Below are 11,689 nucleotides of genomic sequence, written 5' to 3'. Positions count from 1 at the left end.
CATCAGGGGAAAGGGAGGCTGACCAAGGGCTAGGCCCTTGCCCAGGAGAGTTTTTAGACATCAGCGTTGTTTCAATTACGGATGAGTCCTACAAAAATAAGATAAGTAAGATAACAAGGTGAAATCCACCCAAAACTCAGCCAAACCCCCAAGTAAGTTCCAACTTGGGCACACCGGGGCGGAGATCGAACGCCGAGCACCGCCGAAGATCTATTGTTGCAACATAACTTGCCTTCTCGAAACAAAATTAAAAGCTGCTGCGGCTTCTTCTTCTTCTTCTTCCTTCAAATTTTGTCACGTACCCACGAGGGGGGCGGGGATTGGCCATGGTTCTCAGCGGAAACATAATATGAACTTCTTGCTTTCTGTTAATTTATTGATCTGTACTATTCATGTTTCATCAATAGTAAATACAAATTACTTTCTGTTTCCGTTTCTTCAATAGTGGTCATGCGAATTATGACGAAGATGCTATAGTATATAAATAACGCAACTTAGTGTTAATAATGAAGAAAATGTGCTTAACGTGAAAGTCTCCCAGTCGCAAACACGTAGTCGAGTAACATCTGACACAGTTCCTTTGGGGCTCAGCCAAGGGTACTTGCCCCACAAGATAAAACGCTAATCACCTAGAAATGGCGGCCCAACCGCGATATGAGATGTTCTAAATAGGTCTTTCTTTCGGAATTATATTTTTGACAAAATAGGAGGAAATAGTGCAGTGATTCTATATCCCCACATGATGCACAAAGGGTCGATGGTGCGATCCCACAAGTACTCAAGTACAGATTAAGTTGCGGTATTCGACATCCTAATAATGCAATGAAAACTTCGCATTACCGAGAGGGACAAGACCGAACATTCCAGGGGAACGGTAAGTGTTCGTAATCCGGTGCAGCAAGAAGGCGCTCATTTTTTCTACCTAGGACTTGTCACCATCAAAATCTTTTTATCACTAGCAAAGTAAGGCTGGGCAAAAAGAAACTCACTCGCCCACCAAGCGCTGCCTTTGCCTAGCGGTTCGCCATCTCTTTAACTGTTAGTCCACAATGCCCCAGGTACCCACAAAAGCAGAATTTCTTTAACACGATGTGGAATAAAAAAGTGTAGCGATCGGTGCAATAGTGAATTATTTCTACTTTATAGCGACATAAATTGGAGTGTATTAGGGAAGACGGACAGCAAAGCTCCGCGATAGTGTTTGGGAGTAAATGCCTGCTGCTGTTTTCTCATATTTTATTGAGGCGTCCGTGGGCACAACGTTGTATGAGAGAAAGCCTCTTAATCTTTAGAATGAAAACAGGAATAGTGCAACACAGGACGAGCGAGTAAAGAGCACAGGACCTGTCCTTGTCCTGTCCTCTTTACCTGTCCTCGTCCTGTGCTCTTTACTCGCTCCTCCTGTGTTGCGCTGTTCTTGTTTTTATCCCTCTATATTGTCGCCCACTTTCAATTTCCTTTCTTTCACAAGTCGACATTTCAATCAAAACTGCTAATTCAACCAATCTCTTCCTTGACGTGCTTGTCACTTTCCTTCACGTGATTGGGACTTGTGAAAACATGCCTACTTCGTTCCCCTTATCCCCGTTCCTTACATAACATTCCTAAAAAACAGAAGTTGAAAGGAAAGCTATTATAGGCAATTTTATTTATAGCACAATGATGTCATACAATATACAATGCTGTACAAGCAGCTGCATAGAGAAGAACAACTCGTGTGCCGATGGCCTCTGGCGCTCTCGCAGGCCTGCCCCTTCACCGCAGTGCCTACTATGATGCCCCCATCCTGTCGGAGAAGATGCCTATGCGGTAGATGACGAATACCTGCACAAACAAAGGCCGGTGTGATTGTGATTCAAACCAAATGCTGTGAATCTGGTACAGAAAACGCTCCTCACTTCATTTTTTTTTACAGATTTCGCACTTCTACAAGTAGGAATCAGCAAATTATGTTCAACTGTTACAGACAGGGCCAAACCCTGCTTATCGATGAATTTACAAGCGCAAAACGTTGTTGCGCCGATTTTAAAAAAATTAATAAATGTGAAACCTATCCGCCAGATACAAAACATATGCAACAAACAAATGGCAAGAAAGTAATCTGTGCTCTGAGTTATTGTGGAGCGGCAAGATTCCCAAAAGACCTGCGAACGGGATACAAAAAAAAGCATATGGAAGTTGTGTGCCATTTAATTGGCCGCTCTCATGCGATATCTCCAACGTTCTTTCCGGCTCGCGGCGAGAAGGTAATGAAGATGGTACTACTATCCCGGCAGTAGCGCTCTCTCCATGCTGCCTGCATAAATCGCGTGACGTATTTCGGCAGTCGTAGCTGTGTGGCTGTCGCATAGTTAAGGTATAGCACAACTCAGCAGAAATTCAAGCAAGGAAGAGGCTCCCAGTGAGAGGCATAACGAAATTATCAAGAGTGGTGTGACAACAGTTGGTGTTCAAGACATAAACATGCACATTAGGGTGATATATGCTTACTCATACGTACTAACTGTTACTTACGCAAGATACGCGCTCACTAATACTCAAGGGTAATGGCACTTCTAAGGCTAGGTAATCGCTCGCATCCAAGTGTGCTCACACTCGGTTCGCTCTGACTTAAGTATGTAATCGCGAACACCCATGCCCGCCAGTACTCACTAGCGTTCGTAGTCACTTTCATTCGCATTTACTCGCACACAATCCCGCTTATATCGCGTTCACTCACACACACCAGCGCTCATTCACTAGCATGCCTACGTCCAGTCACACTCGGCAAAATTCAATGCCGTTCACACTCATATCCACACACACCCTTCGTCGCTCATTAAAGCTCCGTCTCTCTGCTATGAAATTTGTGTAGAGCGAATATGAATCAGTGCACTCGTGAGTATGCCGACGTAAGCCCTGTGACCAACGTTTCGAATGGGGACATCTCTTCGTCAGGGCAAGAATTATGTTCCACAGCAGGATTTACATAACGCGCTCTCCCTCACCTGCAATGCAAGAGAAGGATAGGAGCCAGCTTATTCTTCTCGTAGGCATGGTTACAGTCTAGCAATGTGTGTGTGTGCGTGTGTGTGTCTGTGCGTGTGTGCGTGTGCGTGCCTCCATGCGTGCGTGCGTGAGTGCGCGCGCATACAATGAAGCAACTGACGGTGGTATGTTCCGGATGACCAGCAGTGGCACTTTCCTCTTCGAAAATGCAGGAGTTGTGTCGAATGAGCTCTCGATCACTTCGCAATGTGGTGAAGCGGGAACTCATTGATCTGGGAACTCAGTCAGGTGCGACGTAATCTTAATACATTCACCTCACGCTTACCGCTACATCGCCTCGATATTCTTTTTTTCTTTTACAGTCTCAAAAATTCTATCTTCACGAGTTTCTTGCCATCTGCAGTCGACATTAAAGCGCCAATTTGTCACGGGTGGTGCTGCACATTGACAGAAGGTGAAATTAGGCTTTTTACACGCTCTAAAATTTTGTTGCGTGTGACCTTGATTGAAGACAACTTGAGGTCGGACTGTTATGAGTATAAAATAATACGAGTGGGTTCCTAATCTCTTATAGAAAAAGAAGTGATACCTGAGCGATGAGAAGCATTTCGTGCGTGAGAACATAAGCGCTAAGTATGCGTCCTTATCTTAATTGCTAGACGATGAGCAAAACGAGAAGGAGGTGAAAGCACGAGCCAACGTCTCGACAAGTGGACTTGCCTTCTCCAAGAAGACGAGTCTACTTGTCAAAACGTTGGCTGCTGCTTTCGCCTTGCTCTCGTTGTTTACTCATCGTCTTGTATTTCCATCTCCCACTTTCCCCCTCCTTTCCCTGGATTTCAATTGGTAGATAATTTTCATAAAGGATAGTGTTATATGACCCCGCTGCCCAATTCTACTTCATCGTGGCTGCCTGTAAAATGAGCAAACGAGCTAAAACATCTTGCCTACACTAGTACACTGTAGATGCCGCATGTACAGACATCGTCATTTTTAAAAGTAGCGCGAAAGCATTATTGGGCGTGCGTCGTTCTGAAAAGGACGGGGCAGCAGACGACGCTTGCACTGGAGAGTGCCGTCTGCTCCCTACGGGTACTTCTGCAACTATCACTGATTATGGCCGTCGCAAGGCGCTAAACTTGATTACGGTTAGTGCCCCCGTGACATCGTTAAACATGTCGAATGGAGCACATGTTGGGTTGTTTCACTCCTGTTCACTCAATACCGTTTACACGAGCATCGTCTTCCAGGCTGTCCCAATATAACTACCATTCTAAAAAAAGAAACAGACTCTTCACGGAAACCTTCGAAGGGAAGGAATTTTTCATTTGCAGCACTATGAGGTACAAATATGGCTAAGACACAATTAATCTATTATTTGTTAATGAGGGCATGGTAAATTCAGATGTTTCACCTCACTAAAGCAATAAAATCTCTGCGCTGTCATGGAAACAGCTCTTCAAGGAAGATCAGTGAATAAACAATCGGGGAAATCGGCTTGTGATTTCCATTTGTCTTTCCTGTAAAACAAGAATAGAGTTTGTTCGAAAATACACCCATGTGAGATTTAGGTAGCATTAAGGAAGACGAATCGAATGATGAAATCTAGCTCAAGAGCAGGAAAAACTAATGAACACTACCTCAGTTAGCGTTCTGTATTGTTGGTGAACATGGAATCCAGCGCGATCTGTCAAGCTGTCTACCACAGGGCGAGCATTACTTCGCTGCTGTCATGCCCGACAGGTGCCGTAGCTCGAACAAGTACTTACGTCAATCATTATGTCAATGATCAGTTTTCCCATCATCCAAGTTGACGTGTCCTGCGGAAAACAAAGGATGGTTGGACACTCTTCCTATGTGCAAAACGCGGTTATGATCTGTCATAAAAAATCTCCTAAACCATTACCCAATATAAAAACAATTGTACGCAGAATTGATGCGAAAAAAAAGATTGATTTCTTATCGGTTTCTCAGTTGGGCAGTGTTAAGCTTCAGCAACAATTAATTACGTGGCTACGATATTCAGTCGTTCTCGTGATCGCAGCTTCGGTTGCCGGATGAAACCGCCGTCTTACAATAAATTGGAATAAAAAAAAGAACTCCTCATTTTACGAGCTTGTACAGCGAAGGAAATGCGGGTGTCGAAAGGTATCCAAAGCCAACATATATGAAGCGTTTCTAGTAGCATTTGCGTTGTTCGTGGTGTTCAAGAGCTCTGGATTGCTAAATAAGCCAAGAAACTACTCAATCAATGCGAATTGTTTGTGAAGAGCTTACACCACCATGGCATTTTGGACAAGAATTTGCGTAACACAAATATTTATAGCAGCGAAGCTGGTAGTAGAAATGTTAAAAAATTTATGGTAGTCTTTTCACGAGGTCACTGGCAGAATGAGATCAATCACCGCGTTTCATTTAGAGGGAATATGGTCATGTTAGGACTGATGTTCGGAAATTGATTAACATATGTAAGCGAAATAAATGTTGCTTAGAAATGCATAAACCATCGTTTTTTCCCTATTTCACTTTATACAATGCTAAGTTTCAACGGTCCCATGAGAGTACCATAATTGTCCAGAATTTTATATATGAACAAAATGGAGTCTGTTTTATGCGATGTGTGGGTAAGGTTCAAGGAGTGTGGGTTATTTACTGGCTTTAGGAAGAAGTACTAAATTATCACTTGCATTCTTTATTCGGGCATCATGCGAACGACAATATTTCCGCGTTATCATTGCAGAATAAAGCAATGCACCGGTAATAAATATGCATAGGTATATGTTGACACGCTGTTGCTGACATACTGCTATCAAAATTTAATCTGTTTAGCGCATTTACACGAGATATATAAAGAATGTGAGACCAGCGTTTCGGGGCTTGAGGAGAGCGTATTGCGGACCGCGTAAGAAGCTCTCCCGTTCTCCTGAAAGCCCCAACTTTAACTTCCTCATCAAGAAACCAGGAACCATCATCGGTCTACTTTTTGTGTCCAGTGCAGGACGAACGCTTTCCCGTTGATGTCAAGCCCTCTCTTGCAAAAGGCGAGCATCCAGCCCTTTCCCCCATCTTACGCTTGACGTGGTGACGGGGTGTTGGAAAAGAGCACCGCGGGTCTTTACTCGCGGAACCATGTTCAAATCACAGTACAGCATGCCACATTTTTTCTGGCTCGTAATGGCATCTCAAGCCGACAAAAAAAAAACGAAAAAGAAAAGGCGGACAGCACGTGGGGCTATTGTGTTCGAGTTGCAATCGCATTGGGAAGTTCCCCCCGAGTTTAGAGAGACTTCAACACCAGAACTCACACTGACCCTCTGGCGGAGTTATTGGCCACCACGGCCCCCATGACTCTTTCGATGCCTAAATAGGGGCGTATAATGCATGAGATGTGGCTATACATTAAAGAGCATTCGGTAAATAAGCAATATTCTGAGCCTATTTAATAGCTACTGCAGCACAATATTTGATCCAGACATGGCAGCTCAGCCTTGTCCTGCGCCTGCTGGCTGGCTCTGGCATATGCATGTGAAAATTTTCAACTGCTCCACAGTGCCAAATTCTTTGTCGTCATCGACTGTCACTATCGTGCCGGCTTGATTTCCTTTTCTTTGGTACCGATGATTTAGTTTTATAAGACTTCCAGTTATGAGCTCAATTAATTACAATGCCTGTCGCAGTCCAACACTTTTCACTATCCCCTGTTATTGCTTCTCAGCCACTATTGTGTGGCGTGGCCAAGCACAAGCTAATGGACTCGATGACAACCGCCTCGACCGAATTTCGATGAAGGCGGAATACAAGAAATGCTCCCCTACCGCGCATAGGCTGCACATTCGGGAAACCCAAGTGGTCAAAATTATTCTCGAGTTCTTACTACGGCATCCCTCATAACCAGGTTGTGCTGTAGGCACCAAAATGAACAGAGCACCATCAATGTTTATCTTCCTTTAGGTAGGACAATGCCTTCCACACTTTGCCCTCTTACCCATATTACCCGTCTCATGCCATGACGACTGTGATTTATTGATAAATGTGTAACATCAAAACATGCCTGAGCTGGGTGATCCTACCTGTATCCGATTGTGCAGTGGTATTCAGTGGCGTAGCCAGAGGGTAGTAGGCGCACTTCGAGGCCCCCTCGGCGTTCCCGAAATTTCTGTATACCACAAGAACACGCCATTCCTATTTCAAACGTGGGTGGCATTTATTTTTCGCTGCCCTTTGTGTTGATTTTATTTCGTCAGCGCTGAGCGCCATAAACCCTAGATGCGCACACAAGACACCCTGCGAAAGTCACGCCCTCAGGTATACTAACGGCCACTTCCCAACAATTCCTTGGTGATCAGGCAAGTACACAACATACAGAAAAATGTGGCTGCTAAAAGAACGGATGAAATAGCTCTGCTGCCTTTTTCCACCACTGGCGATATTGTCCCTTGGTTGCGCGTCTATTCTGTGGCGGATGTCGTCCCGGCTGAGGTAGAAAGTACCTTTCTGTGAACAAAGAAGTTTTACCGTGGAGCTTTGTATGTGTTCCCCTCCCATACGTTTCTCAATGTCCGCTCCTCAAAACACCCTCTCCCTCTATGAGGAGTCAAAGCGAACCAGTCTGTGTTGACACCTGGCGTGACAAGCTAAGAAACCAAAGAATACATAGTTTAAAGCAATATTTGCTAGCCGGTACACTGGAGCTAATTCCTACGGGAGCTGCAATAATCGAGCATGGGAATCATGGGAAGTAAATGGATTTGCCTGAGCTTCGTCGTTATGCCTTTAAATGTTTGTTGGAACTTGTAAATTCGTCATTTTCAACAAACTACTGTGCCATAAATAAGTAATAAGCATGTTAAATATCATTCCGCCGGAAGGTTTCGAGCTCAGGACTCCCAGCACAGAAGCCCGACGTAGAAACCATTACGCCACGGATGCATGCACCGAGAAGCGGCATAGAACGCCCTTATGAATTCCTTGTGGGCAAGCCGGCGACTTGAGACGCCTGGCACGTTTCAGTTTGGACAGCTGGACAGGTTGAGTCGCTTTTAGGAGTGATTGTACGTGTTCACAGAGTATTCTACAGACACGGAAGGGAAAAGCCCCCAAGAAAGTAAACTGTTACACTTAGTGGTGTGCTTTGTCTAAACGTTAGAGCGCAGCTCTTAATGACCCGTTCCTGCTGCGAGCGTCGGCGGTGGCCCCGGCGTAATCGAACGAACGAGCGCAACAGCGAAGGATGAAAGAGAAAAGCGTAGCGCCGCCTGGTATCGCGAACCTTGGTGCCGTGCGCGACGTGTTCTGCGACGATCGCTAAGAGATGGCGCCAGAGTACAGCCCGTCACCTGTTCATTTCTTTTATCTTTCTTCCGTCACTGCTTTTCATCCGCTCACAAGCGTTAAACGTTATCGATCGACGCACGACGCGCCGGCATGTATCAGAAAGGTATCGAACGTTATCGATAGTTCTATCCGCTGGCTCTTGTAACCAAAGCTTTTTGTAATCGGATTATATGGGCTACGCCAATTGCGTTGTACTTTCTGGAAATCACGCCGGCCCCAGCGATTAAACTGGAACCTTCCACGAGTCAGGTATGAAAGCTGACGCGTTCACTAGCCGATCAGAGTTTGACGATCGACGACTGTGCTCACCGCTATTGTTGTACTTGTGTGTTACTCGCTCTGCAGCGCTCCGCTCCGTTTAAAACGTGCCGCGCGAGACAGATATTCCGCGCCATCCAATAAATCTCGATATGAAAGCACGTGCAGAGCTGCTCTCAAATTTCCCATTAGGGATTATGGTAATGGTCGTTGAAAGCTGACATTCATGGAGTAGAATGGCGGCATCTGTTCTCGTTCAAGAAATGCGTTCCTGGGTATATAAAGATGCATTTTGTGTAGCTCCAAAACTTGATCTAGGTGGAAGCAGTTACGAAGAAAATAAAGTATTCTGTTTGCTTTTTCGTGAGACCACCACTGTCTCTGTTTAACGAGTCTCCGCCATTACATGCGTGTCAGTCTGTAATATGCGTAGGAAGGTACCAGAAGAGGAAAACCGACACCTGTACACTTACCTCGGCCAGCACCTGCTTGAACTTCTCTTTCTCCGTTTTTTCAGCAAGCTTCGTTAGAATAATCTGAAAAGCATAAGCCAAAAACACATGCGCGCATTACTTCCACGATATGCGTTTACATCTCAAAAACGTGTTTACTAACTTAGCATCTCAGGGCACAACAGCCTTACTAAAATTTAATGATGACAGTTGATTGAAATCATCAATTATCAAAATAATGTCACTCGCTTTGTTTTCACTACACAAATGCAAATTTGCCTCAGTTTAAACATTACCTCATAGAGGTTTGATTGAACAACGCGACCACGAGGCCATCTGGTCGCTTGCGCCGTCTCCACTGTATACAACAGAGCGCTGCCTTCGTGATCAGTTTCTTGTACCAGAACGGAGGTGCGATATGCACTGAGCCATAAGCAATTCGTATTTTCAGAGCGTAGCTTTTAATAGAAGGTTCCAGCAGCGAGCGTCTGCTGCGTCGGCGTAACCGAGTGAACGAGCGCCGCGAAGAATAAAAGCGAACGCCGAGCGCAGCGCGAGATGAAAGAAGGCCGACAGCGAAGAGAGGAGGATGAAAGCGCAGGAGGAAAGCGCAGCAGCGGAACCATGATGCGGAAAGCGGAGGAGGAGCGATGGGGAGAGGGGCTGCGCATGCGCTGAGTTGCCATCGGCTACGGCATCCGCAGCTGCGTGAGAGATCTCATCTGGGCTCCCGTAGGAGGGGGAGGGGTGGCAGAGTGCCATGAGGGGGGATATGCTACGCTTGTCCACAGCGTCAGCTGCTGAGGTCAGTCCGCGGTACCAGCGTGTGTGATGTGGACCGCTGCTGCTGCAAGGGGTGATGGCGAGCTGCTAAGAGTAAGGCTCTATGTGACTTTCCCTTGGGTTCTGTGGCCGCTGACACTGGTGGGACGATTTTCCCGCGACGAAGGGCCGCTCTGGTCGCTGGCGGACCGAGAGCGTGAGAAGAAAAAAAGCATGGTGGCTGACGACGATGGATACGAGATGGCGCCACAGTAGCGCGAGTCGTCTGTACGGAAACAAAGCGCTGCATGAGCAGAGCTCTGCCTGTGGCAACGGCAGTGAATCACACCCACGCGTCACCCACGCACTACGTCTCGCGATCTCCCGATTAACGAACGTGCCGCACAAGATAGGTTGTCCGTGCGAGCCCATATTTTGCGAAAGGAAAACACGTTCGGAGCTGGGCTGATATTTTGCCATAGTGATCATCGTAACCGTTTGTGAGCGTTTTTCTTGGCAAACCGGGCAAGTAAGTGGGCAAAGCACTAGAACGAATGTTCAGGATTATAAATCGCGACCTTTTTCACATTTCATCAAATACTTTCTTCCCTACTACTTGGTTCATACTTGAATCATAAACGAGTTGCGAAATATGCGCAATAAAAGTGAGAGTACAGGGCATAGTGCAGACTACCAACTTCAGTTCATAAAACGACAGAAGGCCTATATATAGGCAATCTAGTCACATGCGGCACCCTTAGGGTCGAAAATTAGACAATCAGATTGCAACTACCAACATGAAGTGTGCGCACTCTGATCCACTGGCTAAAAAATTTTTCAACAGGGAAAAGCTCCTTTTCAATGCCATTTTGAAAACAGATCAGCAACAAAACAGCGAAAAATCCAAGCAACGCGTAAGTAGTAAAAAAACAAAGCCCTAACAGAAATGATTCGACAAAACGCGTATGCGAAGTTAATAATTGATGGCAATAAGAACAGAAAACTCGGCGATGATGAAAAAATTTTGGAAGACGCTTAAGTTCCGCTTTTAAGCTTGGAAAGCGATATCAGTCAAAGATACCTGAGTGCTTCCAACGCTTCCCGGCAACTGGAGCTTATGTAACCGTAATGTTTACCGGGAAATGCTGGCAGCGAACTTTATGCATGAAGGCGACTTTTCTAGTAGAAACACGCCCTCTTGCGTCGGCCGCGGATGCGCGGAGGCGAGCGCCATCTGGATGGTGTTGCTGGGAAACCAGCCACGCCGCCCTATGAATTATACAAATGCTGGTTAAGGGGGTTTTCAGTTTCGGCGTAAGAAATTTACGTTTTCTCGTATATTCAAATTACAATGCGACACCATCATTTCTGTAGGTTGTGTGTAAGTCGTCCTTTAGAATTTTTCTGGCGAAGTTTATTTCGATGCATTCAATTTGTTCGGTAACGCATTTGAGGCACACGGAGGGCCCACGTGGCTGGGCTTGGGGGGGCTGGGACATGGGGCGATTAACGGTATCACGTTAATACTAAGACCGAAGGAACGCAAAATACTTTAAAACTCATATATGGCCTTCGAGTAAAGCAACTTCCTTGTCCGAGAGTAAAATCAAAGGCGTGCTCATGCACTTGTCCCCATTTTGCCTGATGAAGAAAGCTTCAATATTCTCCATTTCTGTCTTATCACGAGCTCGCGCCATCATCCCGATTTGATGGAGCTCTGTAAAGGATGATCGAAGCTGTATAAAGGCTTTCTGCCGTTTCATTAAATAAAGTTGACAGTCTGCGCCCACCCGTCCTGTCCGCTTTTTCTCTTTTCTTGTGCATCTTGCTCAGAACGTTTATACTTCAATAAACTTAAAACACTTGGAGACGTTGAGCAATTTGTTTTGATGTAA

General features: G+C 45.6%; 1 protein-coding gene across 1 annotated transcript in view; it reads right to left on the bottom strand.

Moving 5' to 3' along the window:
• Positions 1 to 1,644: 1,644 nt before the first annotated feature.
• Positions 1,645 to 11,689, bottom strand: part of LOC142558105 (uncharacterized) — a 29,847-nt gene continuing 19,802 nt past the window's right edge. Inside the window, exons 7-9 of the mRNA XM_075670266.1 lie at positions 9,054 to 9,116; positions 4,758 to 4,808; positions 1,645 to 1,824 (exon numbers count right to left, since the gene is read on the bottom strand). Of these exons, the coding sequence (XP_075526381.1) occupies positions 1,771 to 1,824; positions 4,758 to 4,808; positions 9,054 to 9,116 (168 nt within the window). The 3' untranslated portion in view covers positions 1,645 to 1,770. The remainder of the gene's footprint in view (positions 1,825 to 4,757; positions 4,809 to 9,053; positions 9,117 to 11,689) is intronic.

This window comes from Dermacentor variabilis, chromosome 9 (assembly GCF_050947875.1).
Source record: "Dermacentor variabilis isolate Ectoservices chromosome 9, ASM5094787v1, whole genome shotgun sequence".
Lineage (NCBI taxonomy): Eukaryota > Metazoa > Arthropoda > Arachnida > Ixodida > Ixodidae > Dermacentor > Dermacentor variabilis.
This window is presented reverse-complemented; position numbering and strand designations above follow the sequence as displayed.